We start from the raw sequence: 25,528 nt of genomic DNA, 5'->3' as shown, positions 1-25,528 counted from the left end.
CTATTTCAGGTGGTTTCCGGACCAAAAAAGGCGAAAAACTCCAGAAAATGGCCATTTTTGACCCATTTTAGCCTTACTTTCATATTTGGTCCATGAAATACGAATATTATGAGTTGTGTTAAATAGTTTATCCATAAAGTTCTGTACAGAAAAGGTAAAGCAATGATTTTACTCCATTTCCGGACACAATGAAGCGGAAAAAAACCGGAAAATAGCTATTTTTAACACTTTGTTGCCTCAATTTTGTAATTAAAATATCTAAAATGCGAATGTTGGCATTTTTTCATATGATTTCCGGTTAACCCCTTCAATAATGTGTTTGATTCGTAGTATTTCAAATTATACAACAGTTCTAAATTAAATCAGTTCATTAAACCCTCGACTAAAACTTCAAAGGGGCTCAAAAAAATCCAAAGTCTTCATTATTCTCATCAAACTCCTCCTCATCAACATACTCATTCAGATATCGACAGCATCTTCGTCAGGGAAGTTATCTCAATTTTCTTCTTGCAAGCGTCTGCGCAGAAAAGACCGTTGTCCATGATGCAAGGGCACTTTCGAGCTACACACTGCTTCGTGGAGCTACAAAACATCAGTTCCAAGATTTCTTCTGGAGCTGGAAGAACAGTATTCCATCTTATCTCAAGATTACCATCGTCATCTTCTTTCCAACCAAACTTAGCAGGATGTGGTAAATTTTGACGATTCTTCAAACACGATCTCCATACGTAGATTTGATAAACTGTTCTCGTTGTATGAAGCCTCAAGCTATCGGAGCAGGGGGTAGGGATTTCGCCTCAGCTTTGCTGTATAGAGCTTATACCTGACATCATCAGTGCTTTTATCCTCGGCATGACCGTACATGTCGCAAACAAACTTTTGGATGTTTTCGTGCGTATTTCGTTTCTCCCAAGCGTGAAAATAGTTCCACATACTCTTTCTTCTTCGCCATTAATTTGAATGGTTTGGTCTTTCCTTTACCAGAAAAGGCGCTACCTGTATCGCAGCCAGAGAAAACGTGAATCCCTAGACGAGCTTGACATGGCAGATCTAGGTCTTGATCAGAGAAACGTTTCTTCAGGGAGGATCTTATTCTCTGAATGGAGATTGTTTGGGCTTTTTCCTTTGTCCCTGTTCGGATGAACATGTTCGATTGAATTTCTGTCGATGCTGCGATGGTAATCAAGAAACCATCTGTATCCGGGGTATGTATGATGATGTTCCCGAATCCAGCTTGACTCATGTGGTTAGCATGAAGAAGCATGCGGGTGTCGGCCTCTTCATGGTCGCATGATGATAGCTCTGGCACATTTTCAGTTGTGAGATTGTACATCAGCTTTACACATATGCCTTCGTATGCAACGTAAATGATTCGATCGCCTACATCATATTGGTCCCATTACTTGACAAGGTACTCGATCAAAGCTTTTTTGTTGTTGCTACTCGACAGGAAGGCACCCCATTGTTTGATCAACTGACTTCCAATTATCTTTTTGAATGCAGTTTACCAACAGCACGGTGAACTCTTTCAGCATTCTTGATAGATGAGTCCAAATATACATCGAAAACTATATCGATTCTTTGGGATGCAGGGTTGTGTTCGATGATGGACTACATCATTTCATCTGGAAACTGTTGGTACGTCTTGCCCTTGGTTTTTTGCTTCCTAACAAGCGCTATTCCGTCAATGATTGTTGAATATGGCTTCGGGTGCACTTGTTGAGGTGTTGTTTCTTTTTCGATTCGTGTATGAATGTGGCTTTGTTGGTTTTGACCAGCTCACCAGTACTGCTCGATAAAGACTAAGGTACTGGTCCCAACGGATAGTGGAAAACTTCCTTCAGGTCGGGTGATTGTGTTTGCTGAATTACTGCAATTTTGCCAAAGATAGTGCTTTGCTCGCTGAATTGAACCACTTGACCTCCTTTGGTTTTGACTGCCGCTGTTTTCAGTTTGGTTATGAATGTGCCCAAACTTAGACGAGATAACGGCTCGAAAAACCTATTCTCTAAAAATGCATTATGAAGATTATTTAGCTGCACTTAATACTTAATATTGAGCTAAAACATTATCTAAGCTAAAATAATCAAAAATGGCCATTTTCCGGGTTTTTTCGCATTTTTTGGTCCGAGAACCACCTGAAATGGTCCAAAATCATTCTTTGCAGAACTTTATGGATAAACGATTTAACACAACTCATAATATTCGTATTTCAGGGGCCAAATATGAAAGTAAGGCTAAAATGGGTCAAAAATGGCTATTTTCCGGAGTTTTTCACCGTTTTTTGGTCTGGACACCCCCCGGTCGGACCCAAACCTGCCATTTTTCTCATATTTCTAATATATTTATGTAAATAAACCCAAATAACACTGTTTAGAGATGAAATGTGATAATTGACTAAGGAAATAAGTCCAAAAAATGCAAACAATGGCTAAAATTCCGGTTTTTTCGGTAATTTTCTCCGGTACAAACCCCCTAGAAAATTATTTTTCAATTTTTTTTCAGTTTTCAAAAAATTAGTATATTAGGAGTAATTCTTGAAAATTTGGTGCAATTTTGAACATTATTGACCGAGATATACTATTTTAAAGATAACATGGTAATTTCAGTTCCTAACGTAATCCAAGCAAAAATGAAAACTTAGCGTTTACGACCCCCTAAAAAAGTTGAAAATTTCGGTCAAAAGCTGTGAGTTTGAAAAAAGCACCCTGATTTTTCTTAAAATATAGTAGTCAAGGCTTCCGAAAATCATAGTGAGGCTTCCTCCGTCGAGTGAGCCCGACTTGCCAAAATCTGGTCTCTAGCTCATGGGCTAGTAACCATTCCGCAGAAAAAAACTACTATTGCTTCGTTTTTTGCTAACAGAAACATCTCAAAAAAGCTCAAATTCCATCCCGCATTTTTAGATTTTTGCCATGAAAAATTGATACAAATTAAATTTGTATATCAAGAAAAACCTCTGGCTACTAGATTTCTCTTCTGTATCACATTCTCCATCTCACCAGAGGAATGTAAAGAGATGGAAAAACAGCTTTTCTGATTACTCAAAGTTCAACGATCACTTTCTATTGAAAATTCTATTGTAAAAACGTTGATTAGGTCATTAAATGAAAGTCCAGAAAAGACAGCTTGCCATACAAATCGGACGGTTTCTACATGATTTGACGATAAAAATGAAAATTTGTTTTTCCTTTTTTGCCGATTACTAGTTCAATTTTTAAGAATAAGGAGCGATATTCTTACCAATGTATAGCAAAAGAAATTCTTAACGCAATGATATTAAATTGGTTCTTGTAAAACTGTCAGAAGTCGAGTATAATCAAGATGAAGTTATAATTTTCTCGAGCTCTAGCTTTCCATATTATGGTGCGGTCATGATGCGGTTATATCTGTAGAATCGCTAGGAAATTCTGAGCAAGAAGATATAGGTACCTTTTCGTATAGGAGAGGTGTACCCAAAATATAAGCCCTAAAAGTTTGCGCATAATCAGGCTTGAAACAAAAGAATTTCGTCACAACACGCTAATTATGCAGATTTTTTATAGCGACAACAAAAGAAACCTATATTTACTCGACATAAACTCCCTTAAGGACAAGAGACCTGGTATATGGCGAGCCGTTTTTCCATTGTTTTCAAGAAGCTGTTTTTCCATCTCTTTACATTCCTCTGATCTCACTCTTTAACCTTAGGCTACTTTGTAAACAAAAATTCTTTTAACCGCGAATAATCAAATTCCGCCAAACTACCAAATTTTGAGCTGTGAATCGCGACAATTTCTGCCCTTAAGGTAACTCTGTTTTAATCAAATACGTTTGAACATTCCCTGATTAGCTTTATAAAAAACCCTTCAATACGGACCCTTAGTGGACACTCGATTTCTAAACGACGGCATGTGCCTTTAAAATCGGACCCTTACAGTGCATTTTACCCAGTTTCCTTATTACAATGTAGTTTGATTTCATATTTTATTTTACTGGAGCCATCTGAAAATTAACCTTAGATATCGACGCAACGTGCAAAACAAATCAAAATGAGTGCGAGTCAGATATAAAATACATCAGATTTTTACTGTCAGACATGCAATTCAGCAGCCTCCAAACACAACCTATAGTGTATCCAGCTAAAAAAAGACCCTTCTAGTGCACTCTATTTACTTACATTACAGTGCATTTCGAGGGTCTTGGAGAACCTACCCCCCCCCGCTTGAAAACCTTCCGGACCTTATTAGGACCCCCTCGTTTATTGATTTTTAAGAATATTTTCAGCTGTCAAAGAGAAGGCCCCTTTTTTTGCTCTAAATAGCCTATATTATATTATACTATATTATCGCCGATTTTAGCCTATATTTACCTTATTTTTGGGTTTTCAGAAGTACAATTTCCGACCCCCCGATAATTAGTTCCCCTCCGTTAATTAAACTCTCGAAAGTTTTCCAACCCCCGTTTATTTGAAATCTGAGAGTACGTATAAGGCGGACGGCACATGCCGTGGTTTAGACCATATGAGTGCCCCCCCCCTGGGTACGGACCTCAATTACACGAATTTTCTCATCGTGACAAACTTGAGCAGCTGTTCCGGTCTCTTGGAATGATTCTGAGTTTATGTATGTGTGATTGAGTGTGTGTGAAACTCGTCTATATTGGCCCTATTTAACAGAACAAACAACTTGACCTCTCCGCTAAAAAGATCCTATAGTTAGTCGGAATTTGGCTAAAATTCGATACGCTTGTTCCTCGAGTGAAATATCTGGGGGTGTCTTATTGATACTTTTTTCGGAGATGGGGACGATTTCTGGCAAAACAAGGGTAAAACTCTTGAAATAATGATTGGACTTAGCAGAAATTTAAAATATCTTTATATTTTTTGGATCTTCATCAAAGTAACTCTACGAGTCGTAAAAACCAGTCATTCCCCCTATCCTATTCTATCTTATTCACAATAACCAAACAAAAACTCCAATTTAGAAACAAGTCCCGGTAAAGGTCCTAAAATTCGCAAAATTTCGGTTTTTTCCTCAATTTTAGACACTAAAATTTCGTATTTTCAAAAATCGGGCGGCACATTTTCCGAAACTGACTATAAATAATACTACAATCTCGGTCAAAATATATTGAGAATTTTGGTTAATTCCTTGTTTTTAGCAATTTAAAGTTCGGGCGAGAAAGTCGCTTTTAGGCTAATTGATAAATTTATTCGAATATTTCAATTCGAGAGGGGTTTATAGACTTCCAGGCTATATTCTGAGCCTTATTGCACCACTCTTGGACTTTTGATCCTCAGATCTTACTTAAGTCTAGCGTTAAAACTCAGAGTTAATACTCTACCCTTCCAACCTAATTTAGAGTGCTTACAAATCGTTTGTGGTTGTAAGATTTGTGGGAAATTCGCTTTTTTCTCAAATATTATGACTTTGGTTGTAGTCCCAACCCGGCGTTTGTATAAAGATACACATGACCAACTTGATGACAAATGGCTTTAATTTCCTACTATCCCATTGCGTTTGGGTTGGTTTGCGTTTCTTCTCCAAGTCTTTGCTATACCAGAGAAATGGAAAGGAATAGAAAAAGCGCTTCTCTGATTACCCAAAGTGTTCTGATCGTTTCTATTGAAAACTCCTTTGTTTTAGCTTTGATCATCGATGCTTTGATGATGTAGTTAGAAAAAGACAGCTCGTCATGCGTCATGCGAAGAGGGCTGATATTTGTTTTCAAGAAGCTGTGCTAAAAGTTCAAGAAACCATTGAACATCTACAAATTTCCAAATATTTCCCCATGTATGATGAAAATGTGAAAATTAAAGCTAATCACTAATGGATTGCTTGTGAGTTTGTTTACATGGATAAAATCAAACCCTACCTTATCGGGAGTGTGATTAATTATTGAAAGCCCAAAATCGACATTCTCGCTCGAACTTCCAAATTATCACTCTCGAAAAACTGAATTTTTTAGATGTAGATAGAAATTTGTGTAATCTGATAGAACACTTGTATTTTTATAAGCTTGAGAATGGTGATACCACCGAAAGATATTTCTTGACTATTTTTAAAATTTTAAACTTTGAAAAATGGCTTCAAATTTCAACATGGATACTTATTTCTTACATCGTAGATAAAGAGTTTCGCAGTGGAATAGGTTAAGATGTCGGAATAAGCGATTAGAATACACCTTTTCGACCGTAGCCGCCAATTGCCGCGCGGGCATTTTTTGTCCGTTTTACGTTTTTTTAAACCGTCCCAGTCTTTTTTTTCGCACCTATAGACAATAGAAAAAGGTGTCAAAAAGGATTGGATCGAGTTTAGGGGGGAAATACCCGCGCGGCAAATGGCGTCTACAGTCGAAAAGGTGTATTGGGTGGAACTAGATTAAGGATTTCATATCGTATAACAGTAATATATCAAAAATTATTATACTCAAGTTTTTATAAGTTACGACATATTTTACAAATACTAAAATATGAATATTTAAGAAGTTATTTTAAATAGAAATATTAATACGATAAATATGTACTGTATGCTAGAAGCGTAAACTGGCAGTTTGGCTTTCCTTCTCTTGGCTGGTCAACGAATTCATTGCTAACTTTTCATGAAAATCTCGATACCCAATGAAAAACCATTAAAATTGCAAGTTGAGTGCACGAGTCAGTTCTTTTTCTATTCTTATCAATTTAGGTCTAATTTGACAGCTACAATGGTATTTATATCGTGGAAACTTTTATCTGAATTTTCTTCGGATCAAAAAGCTAAAATCCAGTCTTTAAATGTATTTGCAAAAGAATAACAATGAATTTTCCTACCATTTAGCTAATAAAAATCTAAACCCTAATCCCAAAGCAGGTAAAATCAATAGAGTAGACACCGAAAAGCAGAATATCGACATATTATTCGATGCAGTGCCTTTCTCTAAGTTTTCCATTGTATTACTCAACTCTTGAAGTAACATTAAACATCCACGAAAAACACGAACTTTCACTTTAACACCTGGTTCGACATCCATAGCATCTTGCTCCAAATTCATCAAATGTCCTAATTCATAACACAAATTCAATTGCTTCAATTCGATTGTATCTCCAGAAACTTTTTGCTCTTTCTTGATCAATACGGACAACGAAGCCAGAACCAAAATCACCGCGTATAAAAACAGATCATCAATCATCAAGGGGACTAGATTATGCGCATTAAAGTCAGAATCTAGAGATATGATATTGAGGACGATGGTAGCTGACAATAATGCCACCAAAACCATAGCAACTACACACGCCATCTTGGAAATCATGGATGACAAACAAGCACCACTTGAAAATAATTTCAAAGTTTGACGAATTTTCCACCACATTGCGATTCCTTGCGGGCCTCCGTTGACCAAAGTTTTACGCGTATCACGTTCGTTCGCGTTAAAACGTTTCCATTCACGTAACATCCCGATCTTCCATAAAATAACGTAAATAAAATACGGTGCGGCGATCAAAGACACAAAGAACGCGTTAAAAGTCGAAAGTCCGACTACGGCAAGCATCGTGACGTCATGTTTAACGTGTTCCGTGATGGTCACGTTGGTCATATTGGAAAACGTAGTACCATTGATAGTGGTGATATTGACGAACGCTGTTGAGTTGGCCAGTGTTTCGTTCAGGACTTGGATCGTGAATGTGTGGTACTGGTGAACTTGTAGAATACAAGGTACCAAAGCATGCGCCAAAGCCACAATGACCGAAAGAGCAATAGCTGCATTAAAAATGGATTTCTTGGTTGATTTGTAAACATACTTCAGTTCATCGTTGGAAGTTTGTATTTTGGAGAGAAGATCATAATTCTCACTGAAGTATTGATCTTGTGCTTCCCATTTCTGTGCTTGTTGATGTTTCGTTTTGGATGAGAAGAAGTATGCTGCGAATGTCTTCATAATTTTCTTGCGGTCCGTGTCAAAACCGAACTCATATTGCACATCCGCAAAGTGAAACAACGTGACCGGGAAGACAAATAAGACAAGGATCCAACAATACACAACCGGTGAGTAAGCGACAATGTAAACAGAGGCTTTGGTGTTGAAATAGGATTGAATGACGAGAACTATGATCATTAAGTCTTTCAGGAATGTCAAGAAGAACAGACCCATGAAGAAACGGTCTTGTTTCTTCTTCTCTTCATCCGCCTTATTCTTTTGTTGACGTTTCTCCACGGAGTTCGCTCCACAATAAATCAAGAACACAAAGAGTGAAGGACAGAGCAAACAGAAGAGAACCAAAGCTGTTGATTGCAACACACCTTCAACCCAACCACAACCGTTCCTGGTGTAGAACTGAAAAGGTGTTTGATCGAAGTTTAGATCCAATACAGCTGGTATACGAGGGCTGGGTGGACCGTGCGGCATTCCTGGTCGGATCTTGACTTTATCAAGCGATAAATCGGAATTATTGCTGGGCGATCGGGACATTGTACTTGTTTTCCGTTCGGGATAACTGGATGATGACGAGGTACGTTCATTTTGTGTATAGTTTGGGTTGGTTTGGACTAAAGGTTGCGCTTCATCGCGCGTTGATGATTTCCTGGATTTTCCAGGTGACATGAGGCTGAACTTGGGCATGATGGGCGATCGTCCTAGTCCGAAAGCTCCAATTAACACAACGAGGTTAGTTCCACTCCAACACGATTCGATCTGCAATGGAAAAAATGTTGAAGAAGTTATAGAACTGTTCAGGAGAAGGGATTTACCTGTTAAAGAGAAGTCAAATCAATATCCCAAAGGTGAAATCGTACAATATTTGGTTTTACAAATTCTAAACCATGTGAACACTCATTATCGTCAACATGAAAAATTAATGAGCAATCTGATTGGCTATAAATGCTGTATTTCATATTGTACCGTACAAATACAGGACCACGTTCAAAAAAGGGGTCTGGTAAGCCAGAGATCGTATTTTGTACTTTCTTTTTGTATCTTATACCGAAATTTATTCTCAGAGATGTTTTCGTTTTCCTCTCAAAGCACAAAAAGTTGTCAATTAAAAATGAACTTTTTAATAACCATTCGAAACAAATGATTTTCGAATCTTTTGATGCTGATTTCACCAAAATACAGGGAGAGAAAAAAAAAAACATAGAGAAGGACAAATGGAGCGCGAAAGTTTGTTGATATTTTTCAAGTTGACGATAAACCAGCTATCACACTTTGTCATATCATATCTATCATATATTGGATATATTTTTCGAGTTCAGAATTTTCGTCATATTTTCCGAGCTTGCCCGGCTTAACAATTAACTCAAAACTCGTTTTCTTTACTCAAACTAGTTTTACATTGGTACTAGACTTTTTCAGAGTTTGCAACCTCTATCATCTTGGCTAGTTCACCCCCTGTCAAAAATATATCACCCAATTGAACTAGTCTGAATCGCAGACCTCTACAAAATCCCAGGTAGTATAAGGAGCACGAATCCGTTAGTGGATGGAAGCAGCCTACAATTGAACATATGCAAACTCACACGATAAGAAATTTAGCTCGCTGATTCCCCGAACTACATGACAGCACTCGTTAATCAAAAAGTTTGGACCTTATTTATCGATTACAAAAACTGTTTAGAAGGATGTCTAACCTGACCACAGACATCAATACAAACCACAAAACAAGAAGTTGATTCACGGAAGAAAAACAAAAACAGTTATCATTATCCTTGGCAAGAACTGGTAGTGCTATTTTCTTAAGCCCAGATTATTTCACGCACGCCTTTCCGCGAGGCGAGCAGTGAAATACCTTCACGTATCATGACATAGACGTACAAACATCAAATAAACAACGACAGGGAAGCTTATGGAATCGCTTTTAAAAACAAAATATATTCAGTAGGATGACACCGAGTACAGAGGTTGCTTTTTACAAATCATCGATGCAAAAACTGTACCCTTTAGTGCAAGAATGCTATACAGAGTCCCCGCCTTTAAGATGATTTGTTATGAGGACTTGACCACTTGTTATTGACACTTTGAGATTGATTTTACTGTAGCAACTGTGTGTAATCCCTTTAAACAATCCAAACTTGTCAAAAGTGTTGAAATTTAACGGGCACAAAAAAGTGGTACACCGTGACCGCAATATCCTGAACCAAAAAATCCTACCTTTTAAAAAGTAATTACATGTCCAAACCAATGAGAACCTCCATCACTTAAGTGACCAAGTTATAGACAAGATCTGATAAACATCATATTTTCATGTTTTCGTATATAAACAGGGGTTTCTTTTTGAGGAGATCAACAGTTAAGGAGAGACGAAACAAAACATTAAACCGAAAGAAAATTCCGAGGTTCAAGATATGAATGAAAACATAAGATCTAGTTAAAATCCGTAAAATCAATAATAGCAAAACAATTTTTGATGACGATGGGTGGATAGACCACGAACCAGGTTGTTTTGCTTATGAAACGTTTTCAACTGAGCGGAGATCTTAAGAAGACATTTCGAAAACTAAATCAAAACACAATGTAAAATTTTAACCAAGGTCATAATATTGAATTTAATAATGTCGAGGCCCTACCTGTCCTATCCTTATATAATCTAATTATTCCATTGGAGCAAAGAAAATATGAAAAGGGGTTTTGGATAATTGGTCGAAATGATCTAAAAACTCAAAGAAGGTTTTTAAAATGTTGACAGTGTTGAAACAGTCGAATATAAAGAATTTTTATTCAAGACAAAAACTTGGTTCAATAAAGATGGTGTACGAATGGACTTACGAAACTCAAATATGGAGGATTAAAAAATAAAGAGTCCTTTGCGGGAAAAAATCTGAGCTGAGATATCTTGAAATGATCGATATGTATTGCTCGAGGTGTATTGCTAATTTTTCGGCTACCAACTGGACGACAATTTATGACGGTTACAGGGGAACCAGTACCGAGTTTATGTATTTGCACTTTTGAGGACGGTAGAGTGACTGAAGCGATTTGGAAAAACCCGCAATTCCGCCCCGCAAAATCGAGGACGGTAAAAGTGCTGATTTACCGTCGTCCTCAGCTGGTCAGGATCTAATCAAATTAGAACCTTACCGTCTCCGTCGCTGAAAAACACACATACATAAACTCGCTAGTATTTGATTCAAAATCAAGAAGCTCAGTTTGTATCACGCCTTATCCTTCTGCCTGTCTAATGCATTTGGTTGGCTAAAAAAACACACTGCTTGCCAAAAAAGATAGAGATTTGTTGGGTGACGAGAGTAGTTTTGTCACTTTTTTCCTTTAAATTTTCATCGATTTCATCATTGATTTATGATATTTTTTGGAAGAATTAAGACTTTAAAACATGATTTGATTTGAAAATGTTTGCTTTATTTTTTGACTCATCCTTGACCTTGTTGGGCTTTTTGTTTGGTTTTCCTCCTGCCGTTTACCCAGTCCCCAAATGTCAATGCGGTCATATTTCCATACTAGAAAAATATGAAATATCGCAAATATTTCGATGTTCTCAACCAATCAAAACGCTTATATTTTTTGGGGTCGGCAATAATCGCAAATAATGGGTATGGTACTCTAAAATTTTTATTTTTCTATTACATGTTTGACTTCTACATGTACAAAATTTCAAAAGGGGTTTCTTCTTTTATTAATACTAAAAACTTTGAAAGGGATTTTTTCTTTAATTAGTAAAAATTTCTACTGCCTACGTCATAGGCTAATAGGTTAATTGAGACAAGTTCAAGTTCAATATAATCAATATAACTAAATCCAGTTTGAAGTTTTAGAGCGTGAGATAATACTTCGTCTTGATGATTGTAAAGAGAGGGAAAAGGTTGAGAAATCTCTTGTTTGAAATTCTTATGTCAATTAAAAAGTTGTATTTGGGATTTCAGAGCCCTCCATCTGAACTTACTAAATTTCATGATCAGATAGAGTAAATAAAACAAAGGGGAGACGAGTGCAGAATGAACTTTGACAAAGTTAGTTCCCTTTAAAAATAATCTTTAACCCATAACCAGCTCCTAGAATTACAAGAAAAAGAGTTGCACTTACATTGTGAGAATAAATTGATGAAAATTGAAATAGCTTCACTTGCCTACTCGTCTGATAACATAATATGGGTTGGGGGTTAATGGCGTTAGCTTTATCATTTCAAAATAACAAAGTCGTAAAATAAAACATAAGGAAGACTTAACAGGAAGATAATTAAACAAGGGATCTGAAATTAGTTAAAGGGGTCAAACAAAAGGGGTAATGGCAAATAGCCTTCTCAGGTGCAAATATAATTTGATATTGACTTCAATCATTCAAATGAGGAAATGGGGATAAATGACTTCCTGAGATTATGTAGCCTCGGGTGTCTGCACGAATCCAAGTATTAATTTGGTCGTGTGTTCAGAATTTCAACGAAACATGACAATAATATCGAATGTAATATACAACTTGTACCATATAGAAAATATGGTGCCATGATTTCAATTTTATACGTGGTGCCTAAAAACCGATCACTTCTATTCCTTTTTCGAGAGGTACACCTTCCGTCCATTAGGTAACGGAGAGCATGAGAACTTTTGAATTAAAGAAGAACTTCTTTCTTGGAAAATCATCGAATACAAGTAACCTCAATTTCTTCCTTTTTCACTTCTCACAAATCTTATAGACATGAATCTATGTTTTCTCACATATAGACATGCAACTGTGTTAAAAGCTTCCTGAAGGATCATAATTTCGGACAAATAAGCAAAGAATGTCTCGACGTCTCTCCAAGCAGAATTCAAATTCGAATCAAATATTCGAGTATACATTTTTCTCAACTGTAGTAATAAGATCAAAACATTTTACAGAAAAGGTTTTTTAAAAGTCGCTGATTTATTTTCTCTCTCAAAATGATTTTTTTGGGCAAAGAGATTCTTTCCGACAATCAATTTTGACAAAAATTTATAAAAAAATGTGATAGGAAAAACAATTGAGGCGGGAGAACCAAGCTCATAGATTTTCAAAATCAATTGAACTTACCAACATTGATCACTGAAGAGGGGCCAGTTCTGTGATTTCATGAAACAGTGACCGCACGTTCAATGTCTCTGCGATGTCCAATATATAACGCAATGAAACTTTACTTTCAACAATCTCTGTTGGAAGGGTCGGGATACACGTCGGCAAATGCTAGTGAACAAAAGTTAAACCATAATACGCGATTCTTACACAACCGAACCTTTACACGTTTTCATTATTGGCAAAATTTCCCAATTACGGACATGCCACTAGATCCAGTCCCTTTTTAGAGAAAAACAAACAGAAAACAATGGCCAATAGACCAATTTGTTTTCAAATTTTCGAGGTATTTTCTTGTCTTTATTATAGTTTCATAAAGTTTGATCCATCAAACCCCCATGGAGTTTTAGAATATATTTTATGCTTTTGTAGTTTCTTATGATTTTTGAAAACGAAAGTGAAAAAATCCAAGATGGCGATTCCCTATTAAGAGGTATACTTACATCGATTACTTTGAGCATGCGCAGAACGAACCAAGTGATGACGAAATTCCCAATGATATTACGTAATATACTGTCGCCAAGGAAACGAACCAAACACGTTCCTGAGTAAAGGTTAAAGTGTAACAGATAAAAATCATGAAGTCAAAGAGAGTGACAAGCTTTGAACTATTCTCGTGAGGTTCGTTCGATAAAACGGCCTCAAAGGGGTAGAATTTGGTTTTGGCCGGATTAATGATAGACACTCTTGTTGACACATAAACTTTCATACAAGGAAAACACCATTCATATACAAGATATTTCGCTCATATCTTTGAGCGTTATCTACAATCAGTGCCATAACATATTGGAAATTTTGGCTATTTTACCATTTTTCGAAAATTGAAGTTTGAGCGAGAATGTCAATTTCGGGCCTTATTGGTTTCTACAATCAAGGTCATAATATTTGGGAAAAAAGGGAAATTCACCGGGAAGTTTTGAGACCACAATCGATTTGTAAGTGCTCTAAAGTAGGTTCGAAGGGTAGAGTTTTAACTCTGAGTTTTAACGCTAGACTTAATCTGAGGATCCAAAAGTTCAAAAAGTTAAAACTCCACCTTTCCAACCTAATTTGGAGCGTTTAGCGTGATTTGCAGACTTACATAAACAAATTTTAGATTAAGAGCAGAAGCCTACCTGAAATAGTGCTTTGACGTGCTAAACCATCAATAGCTTGTGTATGAATCTTCTTCATGAGCGCCTTGCAGTGTTTCCATCCGTCCTCTGTAGTCTGCGTGAGCTGGCAAAGTTGGCAAAGCGCCAGTAGTGGTTCCATTAAGAACAAGGTGAACAGACTACCCCTTTTTCTGTCTGTAAAAGAATGATACACACAACCTTTTTACAATGTAGGGCCCACTTCAAGGTCACCTTTATGGCACGACTCCGATGAACATTTATGATGTTCTGTATGTAGAAGAGTCAATTGTGATTAGACATCTTACTTAATGCCCTCGAAATAGAATAAGTATTATAAAGACTTGATAACAAAAATATTGATTTTTCATATTTAGGGGGGATCTTAAATTGTCAGGATACCCAGCATTAAACAAGAACAGGTGCTATTTAAGGTAAATAGAGGATGCAAAGATGGATGCAAACCATAACCATTTTGAACGATCAAAAGAATGAAGCTTACTGTGTTCGGGGATGTCAGGTGGAGCCATTAGAATCATCAGGGGTTGGCCGAACATATGCGGAACAGTTGCAAACAGTTGACTGTTGGATGAATCGACGATCAAGAATAATGGTTTGCGTGTAAAGGGAATCAAATCTTCAGGATACAGTCTGAAGTTGGAAAAGGTTGTTATTTTATGAAACAAAGTATTAATTCTATTGGATACTCTCTCGAAGTCACAAATGTTTAGTGGCTTGGTTACTCTATATTAGTAAAGAAGTTAAGAGATAAAATACCTGGAATTCAAAAGAGAAAGTTTATGAAAGCTAAAAAATGTAAAATACTTACAGGAAAGAGTTTTGTTTAGGTTTAGATTTGAAGGGAGCGGGCATGGCAGCTCCTTGAGTGGCCACTCCACAACTGTAAACCTCTCCTAATGAAGACAGAGTCTTATTCTCTATAGCATCACCAGAAATATACAACATCATCACTCGGTTCTCCTGCAAATCCTAAAAAAATCGAAAAAACAATGAAATTAAGTGTTGGCGATACTTGCGAGTTTATGTATGTAACTCTTATGAGAACAAAAAAGTGACTGAAACGATTTGGAACAATTCACATTTTTCGACCCTTAAGAATCGTAATCCATGTGATACAGTTGTTATCTTATAATACATTAATCGTAACGGGATAATATCAGTTTGGAAAATTTATCTCGTCCATTATTTTTCTTGTTCTGCTTATGTCTGAATTATTCGTCTAGTATGCTGGACTACCCATCAGGGGGGACGCTAAAAAGCCCTCGTTCCCTTCACCCAGTCGGGATCTATTGGTGAACAAGTCTCACAATCAAGGCTCTCCTTTGTCTCTAGATCATTGGATAAACTTACCCTAAAAACAGCAGCAAAGTAAGCATACAACTGTTGAAAGGATGGCTTGTATAAAAGAAATTTGGATGGATTCTTCATCGCCACACCGGACTAAAAAAAAGTAGATACAAAAACATACATAACGAGAGTGTCCAAATCCGTAAAAAGTAACGTTCATTTTATAAGCACAAATCTATAAAAAGACGAGGCTCATATTTCGGAAGTTACTTAAAATAATATTGATTCTAGCTGACCATTTTTAGTCTTTGGGTTAATAAAAATAATAAGAACATAATAATAAATAACATTTAGGCCACAAAATTTCTTGAATTAAGAATTGGTAAGGCTCATATACAAAATATACTGGTTCATACAAAAAAAGTAATGTAAAATTTTAAGAGTTTGTTAGACCGATGATTTAGGAAAGGGTATTAAATGATTACCTCCGTTGACGCTTTTTGAGTGGCGATATCATACTCCAACAATAGAAGCATTCGATACATATCAATCGTCAGCTCACTGAATTTCGCCTGAAAAAAGAGACGAGACAAAACACTGTTTTAAATTCTGACGAGGCCTTATTATCCATTTTTTGCTGATTTTCGTGATTGGAGACAAAAAATTGCTTGATATTCATGGCATGGACCAGGGGTTTAGGTACCCCCTGAGAAAATAGGTACCCCCTGAATTTTAGGTACCCCCAAACAACAGACGTTAGTAGGTACCCCCTGGCATTGGTACTCTCTGTGACTTGAGTATATGTCAAGAAATGAAAAAATTGTATATTTTTACAATTAAAAAGAATAATGATAGTTAGATAAAAGCAAGATAAAATATAGTTCCCAAGCCCCCAGACCTTACCGCATAAAAGTTAGATACCCCCAGAGATCATAGGTACCCCTTGAAATTGAAAAAAAAATCCAGCCCCCAGCCTTTTTCAGGAAAATTTTGGTTGTAGCCCCCCCCAGCCCGCATTTCTTTTTAGAATGGGATAATTATATGCTCTCCATTCTTTTTATGTCTTGACAAGTTGAGATTGTTATTCATCTTTAAATTAAGTAAAATTTTTTTACCTGCCTTTCACAGCCACCAATAACAATAGCAGCTTGCAAAAGTAAGTTTTGATCTTTCGAGCACTCCCACGCATCTTCCTGAAAGAAAAGAATTATTACAGGAAGACGTTCTCTGTATTTTGTATAGAAACATCAATATCATGAAACTTGATCTAGGCAAATGGAGGGTACTTGGTTGTACCGGACCTTCAAAATCCCATCAAGAGTCGAAAATATAAATTCAGTCCCCCCATAAAGGGTTACAAAAAGAAATGATCATAAGTCCCAATAAGGCGATACTTTCCAAAAATCGGACGGCAAACAACCGTCACCTGGCAAATTTAGTACCCCGGACTTAATTTTCCGAAATTACAAAATTGATTTTCAGTGATTTGGATTGATAGTATATGACCTCACCTTTTTAATTCTAAATTGAAGTGTTTTCAATGGCTTAGCGTTTGCCAGGACAGAAAAAAAGTTTTCGCACTAAAAGTATAAGAAAGCAAAAAGGCGGATTACTTGCAAGAAATCAAGAAGACAGAGTAGTGACGTGACGGTGCGATCAGGAATGTCACATATTTATTATTATTCGTAATGTCAAGTCGCAATCATTAGGAACCAGCACTGATTAACAAATAAAGATTCCCTGTTAGTAAGTCGTACGCAGAGATTCTCAAAACGTCGTAAGTCAACAGCAACTCAACTTTCTAACATTCAAGCTTCATTTTTACGTACTGCAAGAAAACTTCTAGCTTCTTTGACAACAGCACTCCAATCCTCAGTGCTTCGTTCTTCATCCTGCGTTTGCAAAACCAACAAATCGTGTGCTTGGTCTTGCAATTTCTGAAGAAAAAAGGTAAAATATGTTTCGGTAATTTTCGGGCTAACTTTTTAGATTTAGGACGTCTTTAAAATCTAAAAGGATTCGAAAGGACACAAAAGAATCAGTTATATACAGCTTAGTGATATTGATTGTTGTTAATCGTAACCTCGTCATTTTAACGAACGATGGCCAAGCGGTCAAGGCGTCAGCGCCTCAAACCAGCAATTCAAGGTTTGAATCCCTGCTCCTTTCAATGTTCCGTTCAATTCATAGATAGCCAAGCTGGCTGGCCGTGGACCCCGTGAAAAATATCAAAAGACTGTCTAAAAGTCCTAGATTACTGGGCTATCCACGTAAAATATCGGTATCCACGTATATCTATAACGTTAAAGTTAGGCCACCTGTTATCACATAATGCATAAAGATAGCCACTTACCACGATCACTTCGTTGATCAAAAAATAATCTCGTACTAAAAATGAAACCACCAAAAAGCGCGCCAAGTAGCGAAGATTCTTCACTGCTATATGTGGGCTGAAAGAAAAGAGTTAAAAAGAAATCTATCTAGACACATTGAATAACCCCGAACGGGCTAGAGTTGAAACTCTTGGGTGGGAAACGAGGCAACTTATTTCCCGTCTAAAACAACAGAAACCAACAGGAAGATAGATTTACGATGGTTGGTTGAAGGTTGTTTGCTTGAAAATTTGTGAATAAAAACCTTGACGAAAATACTTACTCAAATTCTTGTCCTGTTTGCTGAGAAAAATATCCTCTGTTGTTGATAGCAGAATAAAATTGCAATGACTCGAATAGATATTTTACATCACTTGTATGTAGGCTGAAAAATTAAAAGAAAGTTAACAAATGTATCATGTTTTACCAACCCTAAACAGAAATGTAGCATTCTATTTTTGTAGCAAAAAAGGTTTTATTGATCGATTCTTCAACTTAATCAGTTCTCAAACGATTGGATTCTTGACTATTATCATCAAGCTATGTTTGACAATTTAGATGTAACAAACTTTTTGTTTCCAAAACGTCAAATTATGGTCGTGTCCGGGCACAGTATCAGACATACTGCAGAGGATAAAAAAATCCAAATTCAGTAATTTCTATTGATAAAACTAACGAAACATGAAAAGTGCTCGTAGTACGTAAGTAAGTCTGCGACCACAGTCGGAGGCGACCCAAAGGCACCTCTTTCGATAGATATCTACCCGAAGATAGGGGAGGGCGCCACTCTTCCCTTGATTGCTCAACTCACCCTTGATCGTTTTCTTAATTGCTGGGCATCAAACAAAGAGGCTTCAAGTACCATTTTGAGAATCTATTGTATGACCCAGCTGGGAGTTGAACCCACAACCTTGCGCATCGTAGCCGATGCTCTACCCCTGCACTACGGTCGCTCATACTCAGGGGAAATGAAGAAATAAAAAACTATTTATTAACCATACTAGTAATGATAATATAGTTGTCCAACTTTGCTTGCTATTTCTCCAATTTGATGTCGCTTGAGACCAACATGTTCTTCCAGGATAAACCTTTAAATAATGAAAAAATAAATCATCTTGTTTATCAAATCCAGTCTGTGAGCAAAGATTTTTTACATACAGTTGATGCTCTCTAATTCGACGTTCTACTATTAGATACACTTCATTATTCGATAATATTGAAAGTCACCGTCAACAAGCAACTCTCGTAAACGACGCACTACTATTCGATACTCTCCCTTATTCAATGAAAATCCTTTGATCCTTGAAAATCGAATTAGAGAGCGCCAACCAGGGGGGGGTCAAGCAGTTAGTACAAGACATCATGCCTACTAAGTGATTCTTTGGAGGAAAGAGGCCACCACCCTTTGACAGTTAGTATGAAATATACTAAGTGATTTCAAAGGAAATTCACTAAGGACCACCCCTTAAAACCTATCAAACGAGAGTGTGATATTTACTTTTTGTCAAACCATGTTCCCAAAATTGTTTTGAAACAGTTATTGATTTGGTATGATGAATTAAAATGAATCAAAAATTTTATTTTAACACAACGCTGTACAGCGATATATGTACAAGAGTTTCAAATAACGAAGTACTTCTCAATTGATACAATAATGAAACACCGTAAACCAAAAACATAAACATAATATGTAGCGTTCAATCAAGGCAGAAAAAAAACTTTTTCATGATTTATAAAGAACAAGATTACGAACTTTTACAATTGCAAAATCGATCTGACTTTTTTCTTTTATTTATCAATCTATAGTTAGGGAATTCCCCTGATATAGTGTTTAACTAAAGGGTAATACCAAACAAACTCCAAAGGGGAAGACTTAAATGTCTTAGGTTCTTTGATTTCTCTTATGGAGGGGGGTTTCCCTGATTGCTTTTAGTATTTATTTTTAATATTTTTCTAGAAAAGGTAAAAAAGAAGCACTTAGTATTCATTTGTACTAACTGTTTTCCTAGATTTTTTACTTGACACCACCCTAGCAGTCACTTAGTACCATCAAGTACTAACTGATTTTTGAAAATTTTGTAGGTATACCACCACGGTACTAACCGGCATGATGTCTTGTACTAACTGCTTGACCCCCCCTGCGCCAACTGTATTTCCGAATTGAAATGAGCAGAAAAGGTATTTTGTCAAAATGTATATATGCAATGCAGAAAAACCGATGATTTTAATAAAAAATCATTTTGGGCGAGGCAAAGTTAGTCAAAGATTTGTAAACAATGAAAAATAATATACCGTTTGTCTTGTTGAAACTTCCAGAGCTAAAAAGATGAACAAATTAAAGTGACTGATGTTGTTTTATCATAATTTTCATTCTTATGGCAACAGCTTATAACTATTGTAATAACAAAAGCCTTTCGTAAAATTCATATTTTTTGCCATTCTCCTGAAAAATATACAAACATTCTGAATATAACTGGAAAATTGTTTCCATGAAGGGATCGTTTATGTATCACTCATAATATTCATATATATTTGGTATTCTACAAAATCGTGTTTTTATTAGGATCTGTTAGGATTCCAAATTAATAAAAAGCAGCCATTTTTGAGGAATAATATCAGATTAACTTAAAAAGACACTGTAGAAACTGCTCAGCCTTTCAAGAAAATTACCGTCATTTCTTTTCATTTGATTTGTCTGAAAGATTAAAGTAGTAGCTTGGCAGGTGAAAAACAAATTAAACTGGTTTTATCAAGAAAAATCATACCTTTGTATAAACATCAAAGGTTTTTACGAATTGAGATTGCCATTGTTTGACCCCAAAACGAGGAAGATCTCTAAAGAATGTAAAAGAAATAAGGTTTAAAAGGCCTGTTTTGAAAAAATTAAACCAATTAAAATGAAGCATAGGTAAAATTTTGCGAGCTGCATCATTATTTCTTGATGTAATAGAGAAAATTGCTATGATTTTTTTGTAAATTGAGATTAAGGGGAAAAATTGATTGGTAATTATTATTTTAAGAGTACCTTTATTAGTAAAAGACAATTATGACAAAGTCAATTATGCAAACTTGGAATTTGAAAACTTTGAGGTTTTCTCTCACTAATTTTGAGGCACTTTTTTGGGCTTTCTTGGTACTGTATAAAAAGGTTTTAAGGAAAACTTTCGTCATACCTTTTTAAGAAAAATAATCAAAGTTTTTGCAACTTTCTCTGCTGAACAAGACTTGTGAATGATTAATACAAAAACAAACACTTAAAATAACAAGGCTTAATTTTGTGGTTGGTATTCCCCTCCCTCTAAAAAGCAAACTGAGAAAGGGCTTACTAATATATCACAGTATGTGAGAGGTACGTAGTTCTTTATAACAACAGAGCAGGTTTGAGACTTTTGTTCTATAAAAGCTAAAAAAGGCAGAATGAGCTAAAAAATTTGTCTGTGAATACACAAAGTAAGAACAACTCAATAATGAATAGATGTTCAGTTGCGTTTAACTGTAGCATATTAAAGACCTTGTCGTAATCTCAGTATACTAAAACATAACATAATTAGAACATCTTTTTAACATTCAATTCATGACGTTTCAAAAGTTTCCAGAGGCTTCTCAACAATGGAAAATGTTACTCATCAAAAGACGCCAGAATGGGACCATCGTGCAGGTATTGCAGCATAAAGAACAGGTCTATCGAAACAAACTACTATCCGCTCTTGACCCACGGTTTTTCTCTGTTATACTTGCTATTTCCTGTGTGTGAGTGAAGACACAACTTTATTCTTGGGGTAAGAAGCAATTGCATTGGTCTAAAATCACAGATGAAAACTGTTATCGTTTTAAATATGAGCAACTGATCCAGAATAAAAGGTAATTATTTTTACAACTCACACTTTTTAATTACATTAATTGACATCTTGACATTACAGCTATCTTGTTAGCTGTTTTGTTTCGAGAGTTCTTGCAATAGTTTATCGTTCAACTTGGAGAGGGAATGTTTGAGAACATAGAATTTTTTTTCATAATAGTTATTTGGGGGGTCAATATTAGGCAGGGGTGTCAGCTTTAGGACCTCTCACAGTACTAATTAGCCTGGGAATCCAAGCTCATAATCTTAGAAAAAACAAAAAATACCTCACCTCACAAAGTTCTAAAATTAAGACAAAATGAAGGAGTGCTTTTCGATTTCGGCTTCCGTAATTTTTTTTATAACCCGAGATCGTCGGGTAAAAATCCAACGTTTTTCCGACTTTCCGACTCAAAAAAGTCTCTCCAGAACTAACAGATTTTTTGAAATTCTGCAAAAAATTCCAAGCTTCTAATAGTTTAACTAATGCTCTGTGAAAAAATCATAACCATCAGTGAATAATATAAGAAAAACCAATTCTGATAATTTTTTCATTTAAATATAATTTTCTCTAGAACGGCAAAATTACACATAAATATTCTAAAAAAAAACATACAAATTTACATACCTCAATCCAATAAACAGCTCATTAGATCTTGAAACAAGTCGATTAAATTCCTCGCAAACAGCTAAAGAATTTGATGGGGAATTTGAATTTGAATTTGCCTTTGAATTTGAATTTTGCGCCATTTTTATGAAAAAATCTACGGCGCCGACAAAATCATAAACAAAGTTTTTCCGAAATTTCCGAAACTGGGGAAAGTCTCCGATTTGGAAAAATCGGAAACATGAAGCACGCGGCTTCGATTCAGTCGGGTCTGGTTTGAAAATACTACGAACTCAATATCTTAATAATACGTCGAAAAATTCAATTAAGAAAAAACGGTTGGAAAGAAAGATGGCGGATGCAAAATGTAAACAAACGAAAATGAAAGTGAAACTGGTTCTCGTTGCCTGTCAGCGTTAAACGTAAATTAGTACAGACCAAAAGAACTACTTTGCTGTAAACATTTCTTTGCTTGCTTGCTGTGGATTTTGGGGAAACAACAGGAGCTTGAGGTATCCAATCCTCTTGGGACTGCCCCATTATCTGAAGTGATCCTGATTTTCAACATGTTGCAAGTATCACAGTCTTCTCTAATGCTTGGAGGAGACAGTGACCCTACAGCCACATGCAGCCGATGCTACAAAAAATGCAAGAGTATCGCTGGGTTGAAGAACCACCAAAGGGCGTGCAAAGTGATGGTTCAACAAGCACCTCCTATTACGGAACGGAGCCCTCCAGACCCAGACCCACCGGATGGATTATACAAACACCCCCCAGAAAACATCCATCTCAATTGCCTCAATGAAGATGTACCCAACAGAGAATGTGGAATCGACATTCCAGTAGTCAATCCAGCCGAACCAAATGACACCTTTTGTTGGGGAAACTACAAAGGATCAGAATACACGCAGACTCTAGATACCGTTTACGAAAAGATCGTCTTCTGGCGACAAAATCTCTTCCGTCTACCATCAGGAAACAGTGGCAAAAAGTTTATTCGTGAACTCAGCCGACTCGTAAACGCCTGGGTAGAAGAATCATCAATCAAGCCCATTGCCCTCAAAGCGATTATGGTTATGCCTGCCCTCCTCCTGCAGAAACCATCGAGAAAATCGAAATCCAAAGAGCATGCCGACGCGCTTTCCAGACGCCTCACCCTATGGGAGAATGGAGACCTGCTTGAGCTACTGCATGAAGGTGATATCATCCAGAAACATCTCCACTCGTCGAGCCCAAAAAGCCTATCAATCCAAGAGATCTCGAAACAGTTCGTCAAGAAAATGTCAAAGGGGAACGTCAACGGTGCGATAAAACTACTCAGTAAAAACATGAGCAACGGAATCCTTCCCCTCAACTCAGAAACAATAAAGCTTCTTAAGCAAAAGCATCCTCATTCCGAGACCGCCGATCCAGCTATCCTCCTTGAAGACTCTCCGATTAAACTCCACCCTGTCAGATTCGAAGAAATCGACGGAGACATGATTCGGCAATCAGCAATGAAGACAAAAGGAGGAGCTGGACCTTCGGGACTAGATGGAGATGGTTGGCGACGCATCCTTTGTTCGAAAAACTTCAAGACAGAATCAAACGATTTGTGTTCATCGCTCGCACGAATGGCGAAACATCTGTGCACCACAATCGAAACAGACAACTCACTCGAAGCTTTCCTGTCAAGCCGACTAATCCCGTTGAACAAAAATCCCGGGTTACGACCAATCGGCATCGGTGAAACATTGAGACGAATCGTCGGTAAAACCGTAGCGCGATTACTGAAACAAGACATCGCTGATTCCGTTGGTTCTTTGCAAGTTTGCGCCGGCCAAGATGCAGGCTGTGAAGCTGCTATTCACGCGCTGAGAGAAATCTTTCGACAAGATGATACCGAAGCGGTTATGCTGGTTGATGCCTCAAATGCTTTCAACGCGGTCAATCGAAACGCATTCCTGCATAATGTCAATGTAATTTGTCCATCCATCGCCACCTTTACGACGAATTGCTACAGCTCACCATCTAGACTTTTCGTTATCGGCGGAATCGAAATCGCTTCTTCCGAAGGAACCACACAAGGCGACCCGATAGCCGGATTAGTCTACGCGATCGCAACAATCCCACTCATCATGTACACAGTTGGCGAACTGCGCGACCACAACACGAACACAAAAGCAGCTGGATATGCCGATGACGTTTTCGGAGGCGGTACGATTCGTGGACTCAAACGATTGTGGAATACCATCGTCAAGTGGGGACCGAAATACGGCTACTTTCAACAAGCCAGCAAAACGTGGGTAATCGTCAAACCACAACATCTTGAAGAAGCCACCGAAATCTTCAAAGATACTAACATTAAAATCACTACCGAAGGAAAGAAACACCCCGGAGCTGCTATCGGTTCAGAAAACTTCCGTGAAGAATTCATCACCGATAAAGTCAACACGTGGATCAGCGAAATCGAAACGCTCACAGAAATCGCCAAGATTGCCCCACACGAAGCCTACACCTGCTTCACATCAGGGTACAAGCACAAGCTCAACTTTACCCTAAGGACAATCCCCAACATTAAACAACACCTTCAAAGGCTAGACGAAATCATCACAGCGCGGTTTATCCCAGCCATAACCGGTGGAATTCAGCCAAACGAAACCGAACGTGAGCTGTTCACCTTGCCACCAAGCCTTGGCGGTTTAGGTATACCAAAGTTCAGTGACATTTCAGATCAAGAGTTTTCCAATTCGGAAGCGCTGACCAAACAACTCCAAAATAAGATCAAAAGCCAAGACTATGTCAACAACATCGACAAAGACGAGATCACGAAACTGAAATCATCATTCAAGCGTAATCGAATGCAGAGTTACCGCCAAAAGCTTGAGCTCATCAAACAACAGTCGCCAATTGAGATGAAGAAGTTGATTGAAATCAACAGCGAACCAGGAGCATCCCTTTGGTTATCAACGCTTCCAATCAAAGAAGAAGGATTTCAGTTCGACAAAACATCCTTTTGGGATCTTATAAAAATCCGCTATGGTCACCAGCTGAGTCGCTTACCTACCATCTGTCCATGTGGTTCACCTTTTGATCTGGGACACGCACTCTCGTGCAAGAAAGGCGGTTTCATCATTCAGCGTCATAATTCCATCCGTGACACCACAGCATCCCTCCTGACACAAGTATGCAAGGACGTGAAGGTCGAACCGATATTGACCACCTTGTCAGGGGAGACTTTTGAAACTAAATCGACCAACATCCAAGACCATGCCCGTCTCGACATTGCTGCTAGGGGATTTTGGATTCCTGGCCA

General features: G+C 37.2%; 1 protein-coding gene across 3 annotated transcripts; it reads right to left on the bottom strand.

The window, feature by feature from the left end:
* Positions 1 to 6,707: 6,707 nt before the first annotated feature.
* On the bottom strand, positions 6,708 to 22,392 carry LOC136804952 (protein SCAI-like). 3 transcript variants are annotated; one of them, XM_067061483.1, is made up of 17 exons: positions 22,255 to 22,392; positions 20,554 to 20,623; positions 20,081 to 20,106; positions 18,790 to 18,876; positions 18,072 to 18,173; positions 17,770 to 17,866; positions 17,246 to 17,353; positions 16,928 to 16,996; positions 16,532 to 16,609; positions 15,902 to 15,988; positions 15,480 to 15,569; positions 14,938 to 15,098; positions 14,611 to 14,759; positions 14,112 to 14,285; positions 13,440 to 13,540; positions 12,958 to 13,107; positions 8,565 to 8,652 (listed from the first exon to the last, which is right to left on the bottom strand). In XM_067061483.1, exons 1-16 carry the CDS (start codon positions 22,374 to 22,376, stop codon positions 12,967 to 12,969), a joined length of 1,662 nt encoding a protein of 553 aa, XP_066917584.1. In that variant the 5' UTR covers positions 22,377 to 22,392; the 3' UTR covers positions 8,565 to 8,652; positions 12,958 to 12,966. The 3 variants fall into 3 exon arrangements, with proteins under 3 accessions (XP_066917583.1, XP_066917584.1, XP_066917585.1); XM_067061484.1 differs by lacking the exon at positions 8,565 to 8,652 and adding an exon at positions 12,635 to 12,653; XM_067061482.1 differs by lacking the exons at positions 13,440 to 13,540; positions 14,112 to 14,285; positions 14,611 to 14,759; ... (10 more) ...; positions 20,554 to 20,623; positions 22,255 to 22,392 and having other exon boundaries at positions 6,708 to 8,652; positions 12,958 to 13,049.
* Between the last annotated feature and the right edge of the window lie 3,136 nt (positions 22,393 to 25,528).

This window comes from Clytia hemisphaerica, unplaced genomic scaffold, assembly GCF_902728285.1.
Source record: "Clytia hemisphaerica strain Z4C2 unplaced genomic scaffold, Clytia hemisphaerica genome assembly, whole genome shotgun sequence".
Classification (NCBI taxonomy): domain Eukaryota; kingdom Metazoa; phylum Cnidaria; class Hydrozoa; order Leptothecata; family Clytiidae; genus Clytia; species Clytia hemisphaerica.
Note: the sequence above shows the minus strand (reverse complement) of the source record. Positions and strands in the feature narration are given on the sequence as shown.